The sequence below is a fragment of the Chionomys nivalis genome, chromosome 7 (assembly GCF_950005125.1).
Source record: "Chionomys nivalis chromosome 7, mChiNiv1.1, whole genome shotgun sequence".
Lineage (NCBI taxonomy): Eukaryota > Metazoa > Chordata > Mammalia > Rodentia > Cricetidae > Chionomys > Chionomys nivalis.
The window spans coordinates 38889928-38916712 of NC_080092.1; the positions used below are offsets into that span (position 1 = coordinate 38889928).

Sequence of the window (26785 nt, forward strand, 5' to 3'; positions counted from 1 at the left end):
AGGTGAAAGGGCCTTCTAGCATCCTGGTCCCAGTACTCGGCAGTCACACTGAGGCTAGTGCTGTTTGCCTTTCTCCGTGTCTCCCCTTTAAATTTCTGGAGAGGGATTTCTAGGGTCTCCCCCTTGGGAATTAGTTGTAGGAATAATTGGGCCAGTGGAGTGTAGGAGATATATCCAGCACAACCTGTGCACTACTGGAAAAAGTGACCTAGATCAGGCAGCTGGTGAATCCAGAGCTATTGTGGGGACCCCCTGCCACCTACTGACTTGCAACTGAACCCGCATTCCCAGTAGCATCTTATCCCCTGGCTGGGGGGGGAGGGGCTGCGAGCGCTCACGGAGGAAGGTGGGGGAGGTGAAGAGGATAGTGAGTTACCCCTTTATGGGAAAGCACCCCTGACCCTCCATCCCCCTCCATCCTATGCATCCACAGAAAGGAAAAGTGAGGTGCGGTTAGGAAAGCAGGGGTGGTGGGTAGGGGAGACCAGTACAGAACTCTGAGCTGCTTCCTGGGTGTCAGCATAGAGAACTGGCAGCCTGTGTGTGTGTGTGTGTGTGTGTGTGTGTGTGTGTGTGTGTGTGTGTGTGAGAGAGAGAGAGAGAGAGAGAGAGAGAGAGAGAGAGAGAGAGAGAGTGTGTGTGTGTGTGTGTGTGAGAGAGAGAGAGAGAGAGAGAGAGAGAGAGAGAGAGAGAGAGAGGAATGGGAGGGTGAGAGAGAGGCTGGCTGCTAGAGAAGAGGAGGAGAGCAGAGGGAGAGGGGGAGCAAGCTAGCGCTCCAAGCATGAGGACGGGCTGCTCCCGGCTCAGTTAATCTGGCTGTCAGTCGGTGTTAAGGCTGCAGTTTAACTGCTTGGCTCCCCTTCTAAGAGAAACAAGAGAAACCTCACAGAAGGAAGGGAGGAAGGAAAGAAGCAAGCAGGAACTGCAGGAGGAAAAGAGCCGGCAGAGCAGCAAGAAGAATCAAAGGAAGGGGAGGGAAGACCAAATCTATGGTTGGACCAGGGCTTCTTTTTCGCCAATGTAAAAAGGAATATGCCGTACATCTTTGCCTTTTTCTGCACCAGTTTTCTAGGTGCGGTTGTGGGTGCCAATTTCCCCAACAATATCCAGATAGGTGAGTGGGGGGGGGGGCAGCTGGGGAGGGACTTTGGGGATCTGGCTAGGGATTTTTTTTTTTTTTTTGAGGGGAGATTTCTGAACCCATTCTCAGTCGGAGCTGTTGTGCTTGGCAGCATGGCAATCGGAAAAACCAGGCTAGGAGGGAGGAAGACTTGGGTCGCCAGTGGGGAGAAAGGGGTCTCCTCCTTACCGATGCAGCAATGCAGCGAGGGGCACAAGGGAAGTGTTCTATCTCGCGTGTGTGTGCGCACACACAGGTGCACATACACCGCGCACCCCAAGCATGAGCGCCTGAAATGGAGGAGCCTCCGTTCCGGAGAGGGAAAAATATAATCAGACTGTGCTTCCAACAGGGTTCCGAGTGTTTAAAGGAGTTAACTCTTGCAAGGCAGATGGTGCCTGTTCTTGTTGATTTATATAAATAATCATGGTGGGTGTTGTGTGTGTATGTTGTAATTATATATTAAATGTGCATCTATAGCCTGAGTGATGGGGATGAAGTGCTGTCTTGGCTGGGGGAGGGGAGAGACCCCTCACAGAGAAGGAGTGCTGGGTACTAGGTTGTCTCTGTGGAGAAAAGTCCCAGGCCCCACTTTGTGGCCAGAGCTCTATGGACCCCTATAGCTGTTTTCCTTCTGTCTTCTGCCATGCTAAACTAAATCCCCCATTCCCTGATTCTGGAACTTCCTAGCCTGTCTGTTCTCTCGCCCTCCTGCCCCTTCCTCTTTAGTGCTCAGTCGGGCAGACACTGACACCAGTGCTCTAAGCACACAAATGCACAGGCTCCTTCCTCTACCCCACCCCCCCACCCCCGCCCCCAGCAGCGGTCCCCATGCCTGGGTTCCACCCTCTCAACCTGCAGGTGGGTTTCAACACACTACATGCTTTTCCTTCCCCCTTTTCCCTTCATCTGATGGCTGTACATGTGTTTAGGGGGAGCTGACAGGTATTGCCATTCCCGCAACCATGGGGGAAAACCAGACTAATGAAGCAATGACACCAGTTACAGGGCTTGGGGTCAGGGTGACCAGCAGCTCAGCATCCTTGTGATCCAGCATCAGCCAAGCTGCTGTGCTTTGAGACATGTTGGCTGACTGGCTTTCCGTGTCCTTCCCGCACCAGGGGCTGGCTTACTACAGAGAGTTCCATCTCAGCAGTTGCTTTTTGTGAGACTGTTTGTGTTTGGGGGAGGGGGTAATGGTACTGTTGGGGAGGGGGATCTCGTGGGCACACATGTGTTGCTAATGGCCTCTTTGGGCCTCTCCAGCTTCCTGACTCCTGGTCCTGTTGGGGTGACGATGGAGTTACTTGCTTTGTTTCCTGACACCTGTTAAGCTGTATTCTGAAGTGTGTACGTGTGCATGAGCTCCTGCCTTACAGGCAAACTTGCTGCCTCCGGGAGACACTTCCCTTTCGGCCCAGTCTGTAGCTGCTCCCTCCCACCTCCCACCTGCTTACTTCCATTCACTGGAAAGAGTAGAAAACCAGGACCAGAGGAGTGTGGGGTGTGGTCACCTGGGAGGAGAGAGTGGAGCATCCCCAGCAAGAGTGATTTTTTTTGTAGTTTTTTGCTAGTTTGTTTTTGCTCTTTAAAATGGGGGTGTGAGTGTGTGTCCAAGTCACCTGTGCCGGCCTATGGCTTTTCTCGTATCTGTTTTAACCTTCTGTCTATACTTTGCCAATTGTAATCTCTCGTCAAGGAAGCTGTGGACAGACTTCTGCAGGTGTGTGTCTACACCATCATTGTGGTGTAAGGGCTTGGGGTGTTTATGTGGGCACACCCACATTTGCCCACACATCCCTGAAGCTATTTCATGCTCGGTCTTAGTAATTGTTGCTCTTTTCAGACACAAGGGAGACACTTCAACCAGTAGAACAAATGCTGAAATTATCACCCCCATGAGGCTGTCATCAGCCCTCCCTTCGTGATCTCTATCACAAGCCTCCAGCTCCGTAGTTCGTTCTTAAAGTCAATCATGTATCCACTGCACAGGAAGTTATCAGACCATTACAGGAACTGTGAATTCTTGGCCAATCAGAGATAAACTTCTGTGTACACATATGTTGGAGTCCAGCTCCCAGAAATAACTGGTTTTAAATTACAGGAATGTATTTCAATTTGTTTGCACATCCATAGTGTTACAAAAGAAAGCCCTGTGCCCTTGTGTCTTGGAACAAAAACCCTGGCAGGTACCTTCCCTTCCCTGTACTTTTTACTGGAAGATGTTGGCACATCTTGGTACTTTTAAGACCCCCACATCTGGCACAATGGCAACCCCTTATGTAACCAGACATTCCTAGGTCTCTGGGAACATGAGCCATGAAAGACAAAAGCCCCGAGTTCTCAGAGAAGGTAAACAATAAACTTCGAAGGCAACGGACTAATATCATTACATGCAGATCTGGCCGTCTCAGAGCAAATAGTTACAGTGGTGGTCCCAGGTGGTCCCAGGCCTGGATTTCTGTCACTTTGCAATGCTTCCTTGTAACTGAAGCCTCTCTAAATAAGAATCCAAGTAAACTGAATCCAAGTAAGACGAGATAAATGCAGGGAAGTGTGTGTGTGTGTGTGTGTGTGTGTGTGTGTGTGTGTGTGTGTGTAAACACAGGCTTATGAAAATCTGGCAGAAAGGAGAAAGGAAAAAAGTAAAATTCTATAGGTCTCCTGTATTTTCTGCTGTTTGCTGAGCCAAGGGGTGCACAGTTAAACACTGGGGCAGAGTGATGGGTGTTAGGGGTCCTGTCATAGAAGCTAATCCATAGAGTGTAAACTTCAGCATCCAGTTGAGTCTGTCTGGATTCCTTACCAGGGAGAGCTATGACCATAGCTCTGGCTTTGCATGAGAGGTCTGGGTCCTCTGGAATGGCAATTGAGACCTGTCTCTATCCCACACTTACTACATTGCCTTTTTCTTTCTTTACAGGGGGATTATTTCCAAACCAACAATCGCAGGAACATGCAGCTTTTAGGTTCGCTTTGTCCCAACTCACAGAGCCCCCCAAGCTGCTTCCCCAGATCGATATTGTGAACATCAGTGACAGCTTCGAGATGACTTACCGATGTAAGTAACAGCTGCTATTTCTGCCCTGCCTTTCTGCTCTAGACCAGTTGACGGGAGGGCCCGTGGGTAGGTGGTGTTGTTGTTGCAAAAATGACTCTAGTCCTCATTTGTCTTCGCGAGAGAAGGCACTTCAAGGGAAATTTCCAGAGCCTTTGAAGTGGTTCCCGCAGTCTATATTTTGACCCTGCTGCACTTTGTGGAATGGGTGTTTTTCACCATCAGTGAGTTTTTCAATGCCAGTCTGGTGGGGGTCTCAGGTTGACTGCATCTGGCTTACTCCACTGGGGCCCCTCGATTGAGGAGTTTCTCAAATAGGCAGCTGCTGAGAGATGGGGAAGGAACGGCTCTGACTTGAAGACTATGGGGTTAAAAAGGGCCTCAGCCATTTCCTGCCCACCGGTCAGGAGAACGAAAGTGTGCCTATGTTTGATAAGCACAGGCAGATGCGAAACGTGTTCTCTTTGGGCAAAGTGGGTAATGGTTTATGAGATGTGGTGACTAGGTAGGTGATTGCCAAAGAGGCGCGAAGCGGCTGCCTGATTGAGATGGGTTGTGGGTTAAGAGGAGAAGGATCTGAGAGTCTACAGGGTTTTCATCATGACCTTGGGACATGAAACAGAACACAGGTCCTCCACAGAATGACAACGGGGAGTTACAGCAGGGACATCTGGGACAACAGCATTATAAAATGTGTTGAGCAAATGCCACTGACACAGGAACCTAACAAGTAAATCTGGATGTGTGGGGGGTGGTGCATGGTTGTCACTCTGTGTCAGATGAGGGCCTAAAAGTTAAACAGCAGAGACATTGTCCCTCTGGGGACTAAGCTCCAGTGGAAATGTGTGGTAAGAAAGTACAAGCTTCTAGAATGAGGAGTCGTTGCAGAGCCCAGACTGGACTGAGTGGGCACCGTGGGTTTTGTGAGCCACTGGCACCGTTGGTTTCCTGACCACTGCTGCGCTGCAGATGGTGGAAGGCATGGATATGTCTTTTATCTCTCCCCCACATTCCCTTATGGAGGCCTCTCAGTGGTTGCTGCTGGTGAGACTTTGAAGTCTCCATATAAGAATTCAGGATTTCCTCTGCCTCTAAGATTGTACACAGGATAATGTTGATATGAACTCCGGGAATTGTGATTTACCAGAAGGTTTTGGTAAATGCGTCATGTGCATGGTTGGCGGTACTCGTTGTCATCCCTTGATTGCTGGTGACAGACCTATGGAGCTAGCTACTCCGGGGGACTGTCTGTTTTAATTCTTGATGGGGCTTTGCAGAGAACTGCTGCCATCCTCTCTGAGACAGGATCCAGAGGTGGCATAGCTATGGAACTTTCACAAGGTCAGTGGAACAGTCAACTGTGGTCCTGTGACCCTGTTCTACCCTCAGGTCCACATTTCTGCTGAGTAGGATAAGCAGAGAGATCCACCTATCCTTAATGACCCCCTGAAGTGACAGAGGGTGTTTTGATTTGATCAAAACCAGGCAGTGGCCTGATACAGCTTTTAAAGAGATAAACTCCAGTCCCAAGTTAGGGATGTGACCTTGCTTAGGAGTGGCCCGATGGATGATAATGTAACGACTCTGTATTCTGGTAAAGCTCAGCTAGAAGATCTTCTCTGGTGTGTTACTTGTATTAGTTGATTGATCAATTACCTGACAAGAAGCAGCTTGAAGTGGGAAGGCTTTATTTGGGCCCATAGACTGAAGTCGCAGTCCCTCATGGTGGCGATGACTGTGTGGCAGGAGCCTAAGGCTGTTTGCTCACAGTAGATCAGGAAGCAGAGAAAAGGGGGGTCTTAGGGTTCTAGTGGTTTTCTCTTTCTCCATTTTTATTCAGTCTACTACCCAGGCCAAGGATAGCGCTTTCTGTTTCAGGGTGGGTCTTCCCCACTCAGTTAATGCCTTCAGACTTTCCCAAATGTGTATCTCACTAGTGCCCTAGGTAGTCTTGTTGTCAAAGCCAACCAGTCAACTTGTCAAAATCAACAATCACACTCATGATGTGGAAGAAAAATAACTAACATCGAGTCTGCGAAAACATTCCAGAAAGGGATTAAGAACAGTGAAGAGTCAGTGGTTAGCCACTGGATAACCTCAGCTCCTTTTCTTACGGCTTAGAGAAAATCATGAGGGGAAGGTTTGAGTGGGGCATCAGTGTGTCTATACCACCCAAACCTCTTGTTATGCTTAAGATTGTGTGAAGATGCCTTTTGGGTCTGGAGGGATGGCTTAGCAGTTAAGAGCCTGAGCTATTCTAGCAGAGAACCCGAATTCAGTTCCCAGAACCTACATCTAGTGGCTCCCAAGCACCTGTAACTCCAGATATAGGGGATCTGACACCTTCCTCTGGCCTTCATTGGTACCAGCACACAGTGTATGTGTGTGTGTGTGTGGGGGGGGTATCTTTAGAGAAGAAACCCCAAATTTGTTGCTTTGGTCATACTTCAAAGGGGCTCCACTGCCCAACAAGGACAAGAGAAGCAGTGAGAATAAATAGCTGGCACATGTACTCAACTCACAGGGTTGAAAAGTCAAGACACTGAGTGTCAAGACAAGATAAGGAGGACACAATGAGGAGAAAATGTTCGAAGGCAAGAGGTGGTGTTTCTTGTCTGTTATCTTCACAACCCAAGACCTGATCTTGCAGAGAGCTGCTGGCTGGTTATTGGGGAGGTCAAATCATGACACAGGCAAGGTTGCCCAATATGGGCAGTGGCTCTGAGGTATTGAACTCAATGCCTGCTATATACTAGCACACCTATTGGTACACATTTCTGCTTTGTGTGTCTGGCTGTTCTTCCAGTGTTTCTTCAAGTTACAAACCAAGGTGGACATTGGAAAGAAAGAGAGGATAAAACATTGGTTCTTAATTAGATTATACCCCCAAAGGAGACAAAGGAAGGCTATCCAAGAAGGAAGAAAGCTATTTATGCTTAGACCTTCAGTTTCTGCTCTTTCGTTCCAAGACTAGAGGGAATGGAGAGAGCTGGGATAGCAGTGGCATTTTAGTTCCTGCCTGCTACTTTCACAAGAGGCTGTGGAGCCCTTTGTGACCATGTTTGTGTGACCCATCAGTATGGGAATCTGTACATCTCTCCCAGTTTGAACAGAGTAACAACAATCAAAAGAAAGATTGTGGTTCTTGGCGGATTGGGTTAATTCACCAGACATGGAAAACTAAGTAAAGCATGTTGTTCAGGTTTAACTTTGTGTGTTTTCTGAAATATGAAGTAGCCATTACCTCAAACTAACGCCCCATTCAGTTTTGACTTCAGAAAATGAGCAAGTGTTTATCCTTTCGATTTGACCATTCGGTTTTGTTTTGGATGCATTTTGCTATTCGTTTTCTCTCCACCAGAGGGTGGAGAGAAGAAAGGAGAGGAAACGTATGAGCTGTCCCTGCTAGAAGTTTCAGCAACAGGCAATCTGAAGGGAGGATGCAGAAAACAGGGCAAGGGATGCAGGAGAGACTGGCAAAAGCATCCTCTCTCCCACTGGCCAAAGGAAGAATCTGGTATCTTTGTAAGGACATTCCTCACCTGCTATTATTTGGGGGTGGTGATTAGATCATCAGTCCAAACGCCTGGGAGTCTCCTTCTAAGTCTACAAAGACAGGGTAGGGCCAGCTCTCTGTAAAGCACTATTTACAGGCTGCTTATCCACCTGTCTTCATGTGGTAAGAGAGGATAAGGAAACATGTGACATGCTACATGGAACTCCAGTTAGTTAGTGCTCTAAGGAGCACTATTACAACCCCATATTAACCTTTCGTGTATTCCTTCATTCGTTATTCTGTTCTCTCTCTCTCTCTCTCTCTCTCTCTCTCTCTCTCTCTCTCTCTCTCTCTCTCTCTCACACACACACACACACACACACACACACAGAGACACACACACACACAATTCCTACTTCATCTCAAGCCCTATGCCATTTGTAGGGACTATAAGGACCAAGAAACAAAAGTCAGAAAACAAAGACCCAGCTTCTTGTATCCTGCGTTTCAGTCAAAAGGTTTCTGGACCTCGGTGCACACAGCATCCACCTGAGGGCTGGTTTAAAGCAAGGCTCAGAATGGCTTCTCTTCTTCCAGAACCAGAATATTTGACAGCAGACCCAGAAGACTGTGCTACTTAGTATGGGCAGCACAGCTTAAGCAAGTCTTTTATCTAAAAAGTCTTCCATTTCTTCAGTAAGCATTTCTGAGCCCTTAACCAAACCCAGGCATCACGTTAAGTACCAGAAATGCAGACAAAGCTAAGACACATTCTCTGCCCTGGAGGACTTTATCCCCAGCGAGGCACACTGTCCTGTAAGAGAAAATTAAAATGTAATGCTGTACGTGCCTTAGCAGAGATTTCTAAGGAGTGTTAGAGGAACAGGGGGGCCTGAGGTTGGCCTCTCAGAGAGTGTGGAGGAGAAGGAGGGAGGACAGGAAGGGCAGAAGGTGGCACTTTCTGGGCCGAGAAAATAGTGGGTGTGGAAGGGACACATTAGTGAACTTTCCCTCCCAGGTCTCTAGTAGCTCTCCAGGTGGGCCTCAACTTGACGTCAACCGCATGCTGTGGAAGGGGTCAATATGATCAGCAGAGCAGAACAGACTGCCGTGGAAAAGGGTGAAATTTCATATTAAAATGTGGATGTCCCGTCTTTTTAAAAGTGTAAAAGGCAGAGAAAGATCTGCAAAAGACTGGATCCATCAACCTCCGGTCATGGAGGAGGGATCTTGTCCTCCCCGAGGATTTATGTGCAGCCAGGACAAGACATTGCTTTCAGTGGTACAGCCACTGGCAAGCTGCCCAGGATCCTGCCAACAGCCCCTTACCTCATGGTTCTGTTAGCAACCCTTAGAAAACCCTTTGGAGCATCAAAGGTAAAAACAAAAATAAGAAAGCAGAAGAGGGGCCTGGTTGAGACGTGGAAGGGAATTCATGTGAGTGGAGAAGATAGGAGAGAGGGCAAGGGGTCACTATGGTCCATATATACTACATATGTGTGAAATGTGCTGAGAACATAATTATAGATAATTAACATATATAATAAAATTTAAATGGTTTTATTGAAAGATGAAGTAGCATGAAACCCAAGTCTATGTAGCCTAGATTAATAGAAAAGGGATGGGGAGTGACTATCCAGATGGGTCCCTTCCCGGTCAACCCAATTCTCTTTCTTAACCCACTGGCTCCCAGAAACATGACCTCTGCAAGCCTCACGGACCTCTCAAGCAACATTGCCCATGTGGAGAGTCAGCCACTGCTAGAATGTGAACTGGTCTCCAGAGAGGGCACATCCCCGTACTCTGTGCTACCAAGTCCACATACAAACATCCCTAACATCAAGGAGCAGAGCCCAGGGCTCAGTCACACAGCATAAAGGGGACAATAAACTAAGTCACAGTCAGGAGGAGGACAACATCTCTGCCACAGTAGGACTCCTATTGTAGACCCGCTTGGAATTCCCAAGTGTGTTCTAACAAGGTTTTGGGTGCTGGCCGCAGACAGAGGCCTCTTAGCTGCTGTATAAGCTTCATGCGTCCCTTCAAAGCTTCAGACTCACAGTCCCCAGATTCATGCTGCTCAGCCTTCAGAACGCATTTCAGAAGGTAGACAAAAAAAAAAAAAAAAAAAAAAAAAACAGCTTTTCTATCTCCTTTTTAAAAATTAATGTGCAGAGCAATGCTGGGCATACATTCCTACCCACCATCTATTATCCAGAACTGAGAATTTATCTGTTTTGTTTTTTAGTATAAAGCTGTCTATATAAGGTTTAGCCAAGCTCTCTTTATGCCCTATCGTTCATGCGCTGTTGTAATCAGATGATTTGCTGTGCACAAGCCAGCGCTCGCACACTGATTTATTCCCTTTAGTGTCCAGGACTGTGTTATTCTAATGTCTAGCATTCACCCTGTAAGAAACAGTAAAGGACACAAAAGATGTATAACACCTGCTCATTGCTCAAAATAAAAATCAGCCTTATTATAGAAATGAAGAAAGTGAGGCTGGCGATGGGGTGAGCAAAGGCTATTCCAGACCAGCCCTGCCACTGACTTGGTCCAGATGTCGTCGATATAACAATCCCACATTACAGATGCTGATACTGAAAATAATGGAGATTGTTTGCATGTTATGCAAAGAGCCCAAGTTAGTCTTTGAAGGCAGTTTGTGGGGAGGGGGTTTCAGAGTCAATGACCTTTTCCTTTTTTATTGCAAAGGTGAAAGAACCCAGGGAATACATGCGATCATGGAGGTGGAGTCTGATTCAGGATAAAATAACACAGACACTGTGACTGTGGATAGTGGGACTTCAGATGAAGGGAGTCTTGAGTGGGCATTGGAAGGTGGACGATATGTTAGTGATGGAGAGGAGAGGTGAGGAGATGTTTGAAGAGAATAAATTCACAGTATCAATATCCTCCATCTACCTTAACCACACTGCATGTGCTCATTTTCTGAGCTTGAAGAGGAGAGCTTTTGTCTTCTGCACTTCCTGGAGCAACAGGAAGGATCATAGATAGGGCTCCCGATAGGGCACCAATGACAGACCAGGATAATGCTGCCTCCCGAGTCTAGCTTAATGAGCTACTGTGCACTTAATGGGGTTACTTCCAGGAGTATGAGTAAGGGGTTACTTACAGGAGCACGGGATGCTCAACGTCAGCTACATCACCAAAAAGCCCACACCAGCATTAAAGCTGCCTCCCTGGGGCTCCAGGCAGGCTCTGCAAGCAGCTTGACTCCTAATAGAGTCTCCCTTCTCCAACAACTGCTTGCAGCTTTGCTAACCTTGGGAAGGGCCTGCAGACATTTTCTTAGCATCAGCACTTTCCTGAACCTTCAGAGGCTCCTTCGTTTCCTGTCTTATGAGTGTCTCTTCTCCACCAAGAAAGGACTGTCTCAATTCAGAGGAAATAACCACACTGCTCACCCAAAACACCCACACCGTGACCCTGGATGAGAGCAGATGTTAACAGTTCTCTGGTTGATATGACAACCTGCTTGGGCTCCTCCGTCTTCATCATATTCTCATGAGAAGAGACATGGGTGTTGATCGGCTCTCTTCCTGAACAGAGGCTATTGCTAGACACCTCCTCCTCTGGGTAAATACCTCTACTGGGAGGAGGGGGATGACTGCTGTCTTCTCAGAGCCCGAGGGTAAAATGGTTATATGAACTGTTTGGGAAGCCGGGAACATCCATAGATGCGTTCAGTCACTCAAAGTGCCCATCGCTGCCTTCCCTGCAGTGCGTGTCCTATCAGGCCCCTTCCACACCATGCAGACAGCTGCGGCTATTCACACTCTTTCCAGCGTGACCTCAAACTCCCTCCCACCTCAGCATTCTAAGCAGCTACTGCAAATTGCTCAGAGTTCGCTCCAGAGATGAAATCCATTAGCCATTACAGAGCATTGCAATAGGAACCGGGGGAAAGAAAACATAACAAACATTGATTCTCCCCTAAGGGACTCAGGGTCTTGAAGGGTAAATAGGCTTCAAGAAAGAGATGATAAAATGATACCTTGTGTGCGCTCTCGCTCTTCTCCTCTCTTCCCCCTCCTCCTCTCCCTTTCTCCCCCCTTTTCGCATCTCTTTTCTCATGCACGTTCATTAGAAGGAACTTTTTCCAAACTTCCCTCTCATTGTAAGTAAACTTCCAGCTGGAGCCATGCAGGTTCTGTAGAACAAGAGGATCCAAGCAGAAAACAGAAAGGCAGGTGGGTTGATGACCTGCCGCAGGTAGACCATGGGTGGCGCAATTGACAGGGATGGATCCTCCAGGTTCAGATGAGAAGATCTGGATCCAAACAACAGACTGTCTTCTTATTCTGGTAGTCTTGGATATGTCCAAGCATCCTCCCAGCATCCTTCTGCCTTGTGTGGTCATGCATGCAAGTGCACATGTATGTATACGTTGTACATGCACATGAAGGTCAAAGTTCAACCGCCAGTGTTTTTCTCTTCTCAAAAGCCATCCACCTTACGTTTATTGTGTTTCTTTCTGAGATAAGCCTCTTGGTGAAGTCTGGGGCTCATGGATTTTGCTAGGCTAGGCTTGCTGGCTAGAAAGCCCAGGGATCCACCTGTCTCTGTCTCTCCAGGTTTGAAAATGTGCACCATCACACCTGGCTCTATATGGAAATTGTGGCTTGAGCTCAGATCTCCATGCTTGTAAGACAAGCACTTCATCATCTGAACATCTCGCAAATGCCTAAGACTGGATGTTTATGCTGAGTGCATAGGGAAAACTTCAGAGATAGAAGTGCTTCAGGCCAAGGACAGTCCTTAAACCAACCAAGATTATAAGGGAAACTACACCCCACCCCAATATGAAATAGCCACATATTGTATGGAAATGTTGATGTGTTCATTTGAGGTCCAGACATATTTAAGGAGAGCTTATGGTTTTGACAATCAGAAGAGAGCCCGTGCTCACGTGTGTCCCAACTAGGAACAACTGCAGATGATTCAAATAAAATAATTGACTCCGTGTATGTGATAAAGGGTCAGGTCTCTAGGAAAGATTGTAACACGCAGGAGCCAACTCTAGGCAGGGGCATAGCTAGGGGGTCTGAGAAAAGAACAGAAGCTTGTGGTGGTATACCAGCAAAGATGATTGGAAGATTCTAGGCAGAGGCCTGCTGGAGAGACACAGGGATGTGTGTGGCTGGAGCCAGGTTGTTTTACACATTCTAAGCCGCAGAAAGACACCTGAGAATTTTAAGTAAAGAAGAGCTTCCTCAGACTTGGACGTTCTCAAAGGAGTCAGATACTGGTTCTGGTCTCTCCCTCCCCAAAGTGAAGGGCAGTGAGTAGGTGGGAGGTGGTGTGTTGCCACACAGCAGCCTGAAGACTTTGGGCTGGAGTATAACGGCTCTGTCTCCCCACCTGAGCCTTCTTTGCTTTCTTGATCCACTCTCTCCTCTGCACCTCAGTTCCAAGTACTTCCATTCCCTGCCTGAGTCATGCATCCCACACCCTTCAGGTGCCAATCTCCATCCTTGGCTCGCTGGGAGCAACGGCTTGAGGTCCACGACCTTGGCTTCTTCAGTGGCTCATTATCATCACCACAGAGCAGTGTGCGGCAGTGCTCACCGGAAGGATGAATGGGTGATGCACCAGCAATGGCAGTGTGGAGAGCAAAGCCGCCCGTGGCTGTGGAGCTCGGGGAAACCCTGATTCTGTTGAGTTCGGAGGGTTCTGGGGAGGCTGTTTTCAAATCCCCATGTGGTTATGATGTGTGGCTGAAAGGCAACAGGGTGAAAGACAGATGCTCTGGGTAAGACATCAGGCACCTTTGTCCTCTTCTATATGTGGGTTATGTATGTCTGTGCATGAATAAATGTTTGTGTGTATATGTGTGAATGTGGGTTGAGTGTGTGTGTGCTCAGGTGCACACACATATATGCCCATCAGCAAAGGAGAGAGGAGAATGTGGGAAATCCTTCTCCATCAGTCTCCCTCTTGTTCCTTTGAGACTGGGTCTCTCACTGAATTTTAAATCAAGCTGACAGTCAGCAAGCCCCAGTTATCTGCCTGTGTGTGTCTCCCACAGCACTAGAGTTACAGGCTCATGCATGGCCATGCCAAGTGGCCACTGGGTTCTAAACTCAGGTCATAATTGGGCAGCAAGCTCTCTGACCTACTGAAAGCTCTGTCTTTTTAAGTTAAAGTATCACTAAAGCCTGGCCTCTTTGTAGAGGTGTGAGCCTTTGTACATGTTGATGCTCCTTGGTTTTATTTTAATAACTGTGGCGATAACACAGACTACACACAGTTATCATGGGGGTGAGGAACTACATGACAAAGGGAGTCCACTCCAGAGCCATGAGGGAGATTTCCTTTCTTCTGAGATGAGAGGTGGCTCTCAGCTGGGTGGCAGTGGTCTGAGTGTTTCCAGTTTGTTTCCTAGACATCTGTGCCCTGGGTGGGTTCTCCTTATCCTGTGGTCTGCCTGCGGCTCCCTTCCAAGGCATGGTGGCAGCCCTCATTGCATTGCCTGCCTCAGTGCGTGTTGTCTGGTCTCATAGCCCTGTGCATTTGAGCAGTTTGCTGTACTTTCTTCTAGCTTGGGTAAAGGATACCAGGTGCTCGGGTTACTAGATATTTTTCTCCAACATCTGTAGCCATCTCAATGCTCTTTGGTATGTCCTAGCCAGTCATCCTCAAAGCACAGAAAAGCCCAAGGTCACTGGAGGTCCAGAACTCAGGGCTTGAAGGAAAAAACCAATATGAATGAGATAAGTTGGGGTTAATGAAATCATCACCCAGTGGCTGGGCACCTTTTAAGATCTTCATCAAGTAGAATTTTTAGGATGAAAGAGATTCTCTGAGACTATCTTTTATTTTATATACTTCAAGTACGGCATTTTATAAAACATCATGGGAACAGAGATAAGAAACAAAATTAAATTTTGTGTAATTATAATACAAAAGATACATTTCCCATCTTTTTTGTGAACATATCAACTAAGACTTGGTACACAGTGTGTTTGCTCCTTTATAACATGATTTTCGTACTTCTTGTAGTAGTCAGGCTACTTCGGCTACACACTCATTCTTAACGGCTTCTCAAATCTGCCTTACATACACAGCCTCCTTTTATTGGGTGCCAAATTTCTTTATTTATTCATTTATTTATTTATTAAAGATTTCTGCCTTCTCCCCGCCACCACCTCCCATTTCCCTCCCCCATCAAGTCCCCCTCCATCATCCCTAAGAGTAATCCGGGTTCCCTGCCCTGTGGGAAGTCCAAGGACCACCCAGCTCCATCCAGGACTAGTAAGGTGAGCATCCAAACTGCCTAGGCTCCCACAAAGCCAGTACGTGCAGTAGGATCAAAAACCCATTGCCATTGTTCTTGAGTTCTCAGTAGTCCTCACTGTCCACTATGTTCAGTGAGTCCTGTTTTATCCCATGCTTTTTCAGACCCAGGCCAGCTGGCCTTGGTGAGTTCCTGATAGAACATCTCCATTGTCTCAGTGTGTGGGTGCATCCCTCGCAGTCCTGAGTTCCTTGCTCGTGCCAAATTTATAACCGTTTTGTCTTCTTTAAAACATGTGATGATTGTCTTAAAAGCCTTTTAAAGAAATAAATCCTTCTTAAATGGAGGAGATTTTCACTTTTTGATTTAACACTTTAAAATTACATTTATTTCTTTTCCTTGTGTAAGTGTATGCACACATGTGTGAAAGTCAGAGGTCCACTTGCAGGAACTGGTTGTTTCCTTCCCCTTTGTGGGTCCTGGGGATTGAACTCAGGTAGTTAGACTTGGCAGCGGGTGCCTTTAACTTCTGAGCCATCTCACCAGCCTTATTTTAAAAGCTTTTGATCCGATTCTGTGAGCAATAAGACCAACAGAACTATTTGCAATGAACATAAATGCAATAATTAGTATAGCAGGATTCTGATAACTTGTTGGCTGCTGGTGCCGACAAGCACTTGCAGAATGAACTTGTGTGTCTAGCTGTTTTCCCGATGTACAGTATGGGGTGCTGAAGGCAGAGTCTCCGGGTCATTAGAGCAAGCCAATGCCATTACTCATCTGAAAGGGCTTTGAAAAATCAGAAGTGCTGGGGAAAGGCAGGGTGATATAATTACCCAGGCTTCTTCTCCATTAACATAAACATACCGTGAATACAATGTGACTAATTAATCTTTAATGTCTTCCTGTGAGGGTGGTCATTATCTATGAATGGATCTTTTTTCAGGGTGGGAAAAAATTGAAATCGCAAGGCTAAGTTTATCCCAGGCACCAATATGTTTGCATTGCTAACTCGTCTCACATGGTTCAGCCCATAAGAGTGGACATAAGAAAATCCTTGTTTGTAGGGATAAAGGCCAACCCTGTTTGTGCAGGGGACAGTCAAGGCTCCATGGTGACAAGTGCTAAAAACCCACTTTATCTGAATAGTTTTTGTTTCGGTTTGTCTCTAGATTCAAGGAGTTGAATTGACCTTAAGATGGAGCCAGGGCCTCTTAATCATTAGGTTAAGCTTCGTGGTCTAACACAGGTTGATAGGTAGACAGATACATATCAGCCCAACATCACTAGCACCTCTCACTGGCCCTCAAAGTCCAGTAGAAGAGGAACTTCCCTTTCCCATCAGCAATAAAAAATCCTGGTGCTGGTGTCATTCATTGAACGCAAACCTGGGCACATGCTCATTTCCGAATGTGTGAAGCAGCCAGGATGCCCCAGCCGAGTTCAAATGATCATCCTTAGAGCTTGGAGGGCAAGAGTCAGCAAATGATCGCTGCCTTGAAGCTCTTATCCATGGCCATGCCACCTTGAACGCACTACCTCTAATCCGGCCAGCCTGCCCAAGGGATGTGGACACTGGGGAGAATAGTTGCCACCGAAGAAGCCAATATGTTATCACCCCCAGAATGGAGGTCAGATGCTCAAGAGCAAAGCAAGACAGGCATTCTCCCACTGCACATCTCTGTAGAAGGGAAAACTCAGAGTGGAGGAGTGTGACCGTTGGTAGACCATAATCTATGTGCTGAACTAAAAGAGTCTCCAAAAGAGAAGCAAGACAAGTTCACCAATCAAGGTAATCAGAAGGGGCAGAAGGTTTGAAGTTGATTATTATTCATTAGCTAGAGCCATGTGAGATTTTTGATAATGCCTGCCCAGCCAAGAGCAAACCTGTGCCCATAAAACAATTGGAACAGTGCTGTCCACTTGCATGGGTGTCCCTTGAGGTCTCTCTCTGAAGTGTATTAAGTCTAAGGAATCTGTCAATCTCCAGGCACCTGTACACTCTCCCAGCGACAAGGCGGTCCCTGCTCGGCTCACTCAATCCACTGTGCACAAACACTTTCACAATCCCGGTTGAAATCTTGGCTGCAGATTTGCTAAGCCCACACCACCAGATGGTCCCATCTTCTAATTGGTTCCATCTCCTCTAGTTTTTGGCAGAAATGAAACTTTCCTGAGCCTGAAGAAGGGAAGTCAGGGAGAGCCAGGATCTCAAGAAGGAGGCTTTAACCCAGGCTAAACAGACTGAGGTATTAAGTCGGTGCTTATCTACAGGAAGAGTGGCATGGTTCTCTTTCACAGGAGGTCATGAATTAACAGCATTCTGTCATTCTCCAGCATGGGATTGTCACGGCTGGAAGGAGATGCAGCTACAAAGACCAACTGATCTAGTGCAGAGTGTTCATGAACTCATTAGCTTTTGCAAGCTTAGTGGTAGGTGACATCGTTATTTGTTAGGCAATTCTTTAACTCTCTCCTCCAATTCTGTTATTGATTCATATTACATCAGCTCATATGACTTCCCCTAGAAAGTTAACTATTCACAGACCTGTTTCAAGCAAGACCCATGGGAGATGCCTGGATAGCCTGCTGGTCCTGGGAAAAAGAGAAGCACAGCTGTCAATAGTGGCCAGACAAACTCATGCACTCAAGTCGCAATCAGAGGGATCCTATCCCAGTGACCTGTGAAGCTGCCAGGGCTTCAGGAAGGACACATTGTTGCACATCATGTAAAATGTACTGCCTTGCTTTCCAATGATAACTCATTAAAAGAAGCAAGACTTGTCTAGTCCCAAGAGAAACACTAGAGGATGATAGCTCTGGTCCAGGTATTCCAGTAAGGGAGGTAGATAATAAACATACTTAAATTTTTAAAAATTATTTTCCTTTTATATGTATATGTGTGTGCATGTATGCCACATGTGTTCAGATTGCCCTGAGATCAGAAGAGGGCATCATATTTCGTAGAGCTGGAGTTATAGAACATTCTGAATAGTCCAGTGTAAGTGCTAGGAGCCTAACCCTGGGCCCTTCAAAATCAGGACACTCAAGGATACAGAAGCCCTGAGCATTTAAGCAGAAGCCAGGATTCCTAAGCATTCTTTACAGAGAGGGCATGCAGCTGGCTACACTTCCTGTCTTAACTCCAGAAGAGTGTAGAGTGGTTGTTTATCAGGATAGTTGGAGGTACATGCGTGCATGCATGTGTGCATGTGTGTGCGCGTGCATATGTTCATGCCTGTTTCGTTCTTCCACAGAAAAAGAACTACATTCTTCTAGATATCCCCTTCCAAGCATGTGATTGCTTCACCTTCTCTCTGTGTCAAGTTCCATTTGTTAGTTGAGGTGGTTGATCAGAGATGAGCCCCAGCACGCTGGACACAGCCTAGCATCCCCCTTGGGTCCTGTGTTGCAGCCTCCTAGGTCGCAAGAAAATGACCTCCCTGCTCACTGCCCTCTGCTGACTCTTACTCCAGACAAGAAGAGCTGATATGGGAATGGAGGGTAGACTCATGGAAGCTTACACAGGCATAAGGGTCCCCATGCCTCTAGAATCCATCCAGGCAGGTCTTAAACTCGGGAAACTGCCTGACACAAGTTGTCCTTCCTAGCATTTCTTCCTTCCTCCAGGTTGACTCTCAGTGCATTTGGATGTGGTTTCTACCCTGACCAGTCTAGTGAACCAATTACTTTTGGGTTACATGTAAAGTTCTCAGTGGCAAAGCTCAGTCTTCTATCTTTGTTCCTTGTAATCTGTGCTGCATGGTGGTCTTCACACCCCTATCAGGGACACTTACTTTACAAGCCTGTGTCTGTTTTTCAGCCTCACTATTAGGATTTCTTGAAAAAATAAAATAAAATAAAAATTCTGTTCCGCTTGCCTCACCAATGTTTCCCCATTGTCCAGCATGCAGTCCTCCGCATCTTGTGTCCAAAACAAGAACCTACATATTTAGATACAAAAGCAGAATGTGACCTGTGCCTTGCCCTGTCTACCCGTTATTACTGTGACATCATTCAGCCTCAGGAGAAGCTCACAGCCTCCTCAGGTCTCTCAACCCTGCACCCCAACACATACCACATGCTGATCTTGCAGTTCTGACTGTTCAACAGCTTGGGCCCCATTTCCCTTTCTTTTCTACTGCAGTTATAGCTTCTGTCTTCTGCCAGGATTCTCCACACTGGGATCCACTGACGCACAGTGGGCAGACAGCTTCCTTTCTGCTGTTTCTAGTCTTGGACTTCCTCTGTCTGGAGACGTTCACTGAAGCCTCCCTACCTTGCAAAATCAGCCCAGAATCCAGGCTTATTTCTACTATGGTCTTTCTCAGCCTACGTAAGACTTATAATTCCCATCATTCCATACTCCAGACAAGTGGGCTCCCGGTATTGTCAAAGCACATCTCTGAACCTCGCATCATGTCATTTCTCTTCCTGGTACTGCCTCCCCATGTAGAGTCCTTCCCATACCTAGTAATACTCCATACACATATTTAGTCCACCACTATTAGCCTCTCTGCATCAGCCCTAAGAATACAGCAGCAAACACACCCAGCAAAGCCCCCATGCTCTTAGGGTGGACGCTCTGCAGAACAAATAGAAACAATGAATTTAAGTACTTCTTCAATGCTGCAGACTCAGTCCATGGAGACACGGGGAAGATGAGCAGCTGTGAGTGGTTGGTTCATGTGATTTGCCTTTGTCTCCGTGTGGCTTGGGGCAGGAATATAAACTTCCCTGAACCCAAAGATGGAGAGCAGGAAGAACAGGAACAAGTAAAGGGCATTGTAAAACTCCATAAAAATAAACAAAACAGGCAGATATCATCCAAGAGAGATTTTTAGAAGGATGGTGGTCAGGGTGCTGGCTTCTCTCTTGGTTGCTATGACAAATATCTGATAGAAACAGCTTATCTCATTGTTTGAGGTTACAGCCCACCATGCTACAAGTTCAGCAGCAGGAGTGTGAGGCCAGTGGTCACACTGCATCCTCAGTCAGGAAGGAGAGAGAGAGAGAGAGAGAGAGAGAGAGAGAGAGAGAGAGAGAGAGAGAGAGAGAGATTAGTGCCAGCACTCAACAAGAGTTCTTCTTTTACCAGATCCACAGCCCATGGGAGGGCGATGCCCATAGTTAAGGTGGGTCTTGCCACCTTAGTTATAATAATCTGAGAAAACCATCACCAGCACACCCAGAGATTGTCTCATTAGTGATTCTGGGTCCTATCAACTTTAGAGTCAGATTAACTATCACAGCCCTGTGATGGATGGAACCTTCTGTAACGCTGGGAGATATAATTCTGCATCATGCTGTCTATGATAGGAGCCCCTAACCATGAGAATGAATTAAGCATTTAAAATCTAACTACTCCAATGAAAGCTTTAACATTATTCAAGTTTAGTAGTTTTAAGTAGCCACAGATGGATAGTGGTTATCATGAGACAATATAGACATGATGTTCAGAATATTCCAGAAAGGAAAGAATCAGCATGTATACAAGCTGTAAAACAAGAGCAAGCTTGCATAACCAAGGAACAAAAAGCCAAATGAGGTTGATATAAAGACTGCTGGGCAAAGAGGAAGGCAGAGTTTTGTAATTTTGATAAGAATTTCAGGTTAATTCTAAATACAATACAGTTATTAACGGTAGTATAAATATATGGTTTCACTTTAAGTCATCAAGCTTCCCTGTGGGAAACTGATACAGTGACATAAAAATGATGTGTGACAACCAGTGTTGGCTGCGTGATGAATACTACCAATGTCTCAGTTACTTAGAACCAAACTTAACATCACATTGTCACATGCTTGAACCAATGGGGCCACATGACACAGCCACATGACAAAGAGAATGGCTCCATAACTCTTGCGAAATAGCCCTGAATGCCGTGGGGCAGCACAGGGAGACCAGTTCAGAGCTCCAGGAATAATGGGTAGGAGGGGTGACGGTGGCATTGTGCACCCGAGAGTATCCGTCATCCTCTCCGATATGACCACTGTCCTATAAGGCCATTCTCATTCATTCTGTAACACGTTATTTATTTTCCTTTTATTTCATCATCCCCTTATATGGGCTCTTATTGTCCCTTTTGACTTCCTACCTTCTGTACCCTTAAAAGGCCAGAACTGACTGTGGATACCCTCAGTCCTTAGACAGGCCTGTACAGTCAAAGTACCTAGGACAACAAGCCATAAATACCCCTAGGGTAGGATAATGGTTAAGAGTGAGGATTTTGGCTTCCCTAATTTTGGATCCCAGGTGATTTTTATAAGCGACTTAACCTCTCAAAGCCCTGGCTTCTCATTTTGTAAAGCAACAATAATGACACATTCCTCTTAGAGCTGTGTGGACTGAAGGAGATAAACTTGGAAACGCTTAGCGTAAAACCCCGAGTACAGCAAGGACCAAGAAAATGGGAGCGATTATTGTTTGTTCAATTTAATTGCTTGTGATGACAAGCTCCTTTGGAGATGCCCTCCAGAGTCTTCATCAGAAAAATCCAATGTTCTTATCAAAGTGGAGGGCATGGAGAGTAAAGACATCCAGGATGGGATCTGTAATTTAGTTAGGAAATATCTAGGCCCAGAGCCTCTTTGATGTGAAAATTACAGGGAAAAAAAACCCCACCAAAATAGAGCCACCCCACTCTCTCTGGCTCCTTTCACCATCTGCCAGGTGGTGCTCTGTGGCTCTCTGGGTCTTTCTTGGAATCTGCTTTTTTTAAAATAATAAAATAAAATTTAAATTTGGCCCTGCCTTTACCAAGGCACAACGAGGCAGAATATATCAGCTAAGAACATAGCTCATGCTGCCAGGGGGATATATAGGGCAATGATAACTAGTTCCTTACAGAGGAACTGATTCAAGAAAGTGGATTCTAGTATAAAGATTAGGAAGATGACATCGTGCTTCTAGTTGAATGGCATCTTGATCATCAGGATTGCATGAGTCCAGGGGTGATGCTACACAAAGGGACTGTCTGAAAGTAAAGCTAGAAATGGGGACGTGGAGTGGATGACTCTTCAGTTATCAAAGTGAGGGAGCAGCTGAAGCAATGGCTCAGGGCTTGAGGGATGCTACTCTTAGGATGACCTGTATTCAGTTCCCAGCATCCATTTGAGCAACTCACAGTTACCTCCAACTCCAGGAGATCTCCTGCCTTCTTCTGACCTCTACAGGTACCTGCACGCATGTGGAATACCCAAATACCAGTATGGTAGATAAATATAAATAAAACCATAAATGAAAAACAAAATAAGAATTTTAGGAGATTGAGAATGAGTTTGGTAAATTTAGAGATCTGTATGAATCTTTGTACAAATCAAACCTTCTAGAAGATGGATTTGGGAGGAGTAGCTTGGCTTTGAGCTACAAAAAGTCAGGAGACCATACTTAAAAAGATAGAATCATCCAGTTGTATCAGGCCATATACCACCTTCTCTTCCTCAAACAAGGAGACTGGCTAGAGTCAATCATCTTTGGCCAGTGTAAAGTCACCTGCTGTCCAATTGTGCCACCACATCCTCATGTCTACACCACAGATTCCAGAGAGTTCACGGCAATCAGGACACAGGGACTCGCTGGTGGGTGAGGGGTTCCCATTAGCAGTCTAGGGTTCTGAAAAGTGAAGCCAGTGTGTGTGATGGGAGTATGGGCAATGAGGGTTAGTAGCCTGGCCATCTGGTTATGATGGATGGAATAAGGAGAGCTGCTTTGATGCAGGTTGTTGAGGACCAGTCAGTATTTTCTTGTGTCTTGATAATTTCTAAAAGGGAGAGGAGGAGATGGAGGGCTGTGGAATGAACCTGGGAGAAGCTAGAAGGAACAGTCGAGATAGATCTTATCAAACTACACTGTATATGTGCTAACTTCTCAAATATTCAGTAAAATATTACATAAATAAAAAGGAAGAACATAGGGTTTCCGAACTCTATAGAGTTCTTGTTTTTCCTGACCCCTATAAGCACCTCCAAGGGACTCATTGCCTGGCTCAGTTCCACCTTACCCACGGTCAAGTGAATCATTAAGAGTGCAGAGCAGCTTGCCTGCAGCCACTTGGGAACCAGGAGCAAGGCTGTCTGATTCTTTCCACCCTTCACCATCCTTTGGCTCCAGTTTGCCACCCAGAGCAGGGACCCTCCAGACTCTGATGCTGGGCAGACATTTTCCCAGATGCCATTCTTCTCTATCCTGCCTCTAAGAAGCAACAATTCTGGGTAACCTGCCTCTGATATCCACCTAGGGAACCCCCAAATGGCTTCAGGATAAGTGGGTAGAAAGCAAGTATTTTAAAGTTAATACACAGAGTTGTTTTTAGGAAATTAAAGAGCCAAGAGAAGCCAAGAAGACATTGAGACACTGTGGAAAGGTGACAAGCCTGGGCCCAGAGCTTCGCCGCTTTGACCCTGGAGAGTCAAATTTCACCCTGTTCCAAGGCTTCACCTGGAGGAACTAAGTCAGTTCTTTCATATGTCATAAAGAACTTCAGGTGACCAAGGACATGGCAAGTTCTTCTACAGGGGAGTTGATGGAGGTACCCAGGAGTCAAGGTTGCCCTTATCCCAAATTTTTAAGCAGCCATATTATCAAAGGATCTCATGGCTTGTCTGTGGCTCAAGAGCTCAAAGCAAGCACAGGCGAGTGACCAGGGCTCCATTTTCTTAACTCTGGGCATCTATTTCCCCATCAGGGTTGTTGCTGGTGTGCACCAAAATCTGAATGGCATTCACAACAATTTCTGGGTTTTTATGTCCTAGAACAGAGACTTGAACCAGGGACACAAAGACCATGGGGGAAAATGGAGACTGATAACCAAGATAACATTTCAGGGATTTCAGACAGGCAGAGTGCTGAAGGCCAAGACATTGTGACCCTTTTAGGTCACTTACACAGGGCTGACCACATGCATTTTTCTACTACAGGATTTGTTTGTTTGTTGGGTTTTGTTATTGTTTTGTTTTGTTTGAGCATGCTCTGTCCTTGCATGTAGTTCTTGATCAATGAGTGGAGGAGATCTAGCCCTTTCTCTCCTCTCTCTCTCGCTAGCTTCTTGTATATTGTCAATCTTGCTACCTGCCACTATGTGGCCCTTGGAATCCTGGTCCTCTGCCCAGGAGCCTTCTGATTGATGATGCAAGGCATTTGGCACAGCTCATAGCAATCAACAATTGGGTCCATGCCTGCTCTCTCTAGCACCACTTGGCCAGTCACGTTTCTGGGCAGAAGCACGGACGCCTTGGGATGGTGCTATGGATATCACGCAGTTTCTCACTCCCCACCCCAGAGCTCATATGCTGAAGTCTACCCTCAACAGGATGGTATTTAGACATTGGGCTTTGGGGGATAGCTTGCTTTAGATGAGGTTCTATGGATGTGTTTCGTATCATGGACTTGGTGCCGTTATATAGGAGCCAAAGAGCTTACTTGTACTCATTCATTGGATACCTGCTCAAAGAAAAGAGTAGGTGTAGGAACTGGGGAGATGGCTTAGTGTGTAAAGTGTGTTCAGTGCAAGCAAGAAGACCCAAATCTTGAGCTTCAAAATCCCCACAAAAATCCACAGCAGCTGACACTCATAACCCAAGCCCTGGAGACGGAGACAGGTAGATCCTGAAAGCTTGCTAGCCAGTGGATCCGGCCAGCCACTGTGAGCTCCAGGTCCAGTGAGAGACCCTGTCTCCAAATAAAATAGGTGGAGAATATCAAGGACCTCAAATGTCAACCTCCGGTATGCACAAATGTACACACACAGATAGAAGGAAAAGTAAAGACACAGAGAGAGGAATAAAGGAAGGGAAGGAAAGGAAGAAAGGGAAAGAGGGAGGGAAGGAGGGAGGAAGGAAAAGAAATGTGCCCCCATCTTGAAACCAGGAAGAGAGCCTTGACCAAAACCCCACTGCTGTGTCCCCATCCTAAGTGGACCCTCAGACACCAAGGAACTTGCTTAAGCTGCCTGTTCTAAAGAACTTTGCTATGGAAACCTAATCTGATGGGTACCACTGGCCACGCAGGTGCCTATCTAGATGCAAATACATAGATGCAGACAGCAAGCAGAAGACACCATTAACAGTGAAGGCTGCCCTGGGAAAACTGGGGAGTCCTGCATACGAGACCTAAGATTCTGACAGTTCTGGCCCAGTGCCCAGTCTTCTCTTGCTTCTCTTCATCTCACTAAACCAAGAAAATATGCACATCTGTTACCCACAAATACCCTGAATTCCCCCGCCAACGCAGATCCCCGGGAAAACCTAGCAGAGGCAGAACAGAGGAGGAAGTGTGCCAGGCTCGAGCATCTTCGAGGATGAGGGCTGGTTTTATGACACCCTCCATCTCAGTCTCTTCACTTGTCCAGAGTCGCTGAGCCATGGTGTAACCCAGAGAAATCGCAGAGGCAGGATAAGGAGGCCCCAGCCTCTGTCTCCAATTAGTCTGCAGTCCCCGGTGCCTTGCTGATCTTGTCTCTGCTTCCATGCCCCTCCATGACCCCAGCTCCTTTCACAGCCTGTGTTAGCTGTGCATCCCTGCTGACCAAGGACCATACAGAATAGTGATTATCAACCATCACAAATCCTCCCTCCATGGGCACGGGATGAAAAATGGCTTGAAAGACACTGAGCAGGAAGGCCTTTCATGCCAAGTAAACAATGGCTGGGTTTTGCCTCAGCTCTGGATCCATTTTCCCTCAGAGCAGCCTGTTGTAGCTCACCTCCCATCCGGAAAATTCCTACTCATGCTGGATGACGCAAATGAAAATCCAGTGAACTTGGAAGGCGCTGAGCACATGGCCAGTCCCACGCCCACTCTGGGCTAAACTGTGACTTTCCATGGTGACAGCTCATCACCAGTCAACTGGGGTGGGGGTTGTTTATTTGTTTTTAAATATAGACCTTTCCTTACTTGTGCTGTTGAGGTCCCGTACGGGAAGTCACCATCCAGGCTAGCATGCGGCAGATCTCTCTTTATGCTTTTGGGGGCTGTCGTTTCTGTTCGGCCTTCAACCCATTTTGACTGGGTTCTCTTATAAAGGAGGAGATCAGGGCTCAGTCTTATAGTCCTACACTTCCAGCACCATATCCTTTCCTCAAGGTGTGTGTGTGTGTGTGTGTGTGTGTGTGTGTATCTGTGTGTCTGTGTGAAGGTTTGTGTGTATAAAAGTTGTGTGTCTGTCTGTCTTAAGATTATTTCGTTTTCACTTCTTATGAGTGTATGTGAGTGTCTGCCTCTTTGTCTGTGAACCATGTTCATGATAGGTGCTTGCAGAGGTCAGAAGACAGCATCAGATCCCCTGGAACTAGAGTAGTTACAATTTGTGGTAAGCCACTCTATGGGTTCTGGGACCCAAACACAGGTCCCCTGTAAGAGCGGCCACTTCTCTTAACTACTAAGCCATCTCTCCAGCCCCAGCCATGGCCCCTGCACCCCATGTATACTACATTTTGGACAACGTTGTGGAAAATCAATGGACCAATGCCTAGGTTTATTTATTTCTGGGCTTTCATAGCATGTTTCATTGGTCAGCAAATCTGTTTTTAGGCCAGTGCTTCCATGTTGTCTGTGGCTTTAGAATATCTTAAAATAAGAGAGAAAGAAGCCGGGCGGTGGTGGCGCACGCCTTTAATCCCAGCACTTGGGAGGCAGAGGCAGGCGGATCTCTGTGAGTTCGAGACCAGCCTGGTCTACAAGAGCTAGTTCCAGGACAGGCTCCAAAAACCACAGAGAAACCCTGTCTTGAAAAACCAAAAAAAAAAAAAAAAAAAAAAAAAAAAAGAGAGAGAGAGAGAGAGAAAGATAATTCCAGTGTTCCTGTGTGCTTGGGGAGAGAGTGTGAACGTGTACATGGTTGCGTGTTTGTA

At 46.5% G+C, this 26785-nt stretch overlaps 1 protein-coding gene across 2 annotated transcripts in view; it reads left to right on the top strand.

Annotated features, from left to right (window-relative positions):
- Nucleotides 1-708: 708 nt before the first annotated feature.
- The window catches only part of Gria1 (glutamate ionotropic receptor AMPA type subunit 1), a 319356-nt gene continuing 293279 nt past the window's right edge, over nucleotides 709-26785 (top strand). For both annotated transcript variants that reach the window (XM_057774070.1, XM_057774071.1), the window contains exons 1-2: nucleotides 709-1114; nucleotides 4044-4181. In XM_057774070.1, the coding sequence (XP_057630053.1) occupies nucleotides 1033-1114; nucleotides 4044-4181 (220 nt within the window). In that variant the 5' untranslated portion in view covers nucleotides 709-1032. The remainder of the gene's footprint in view (nucleotides 1115-4043; nucleotides 4182-26785) is intronic.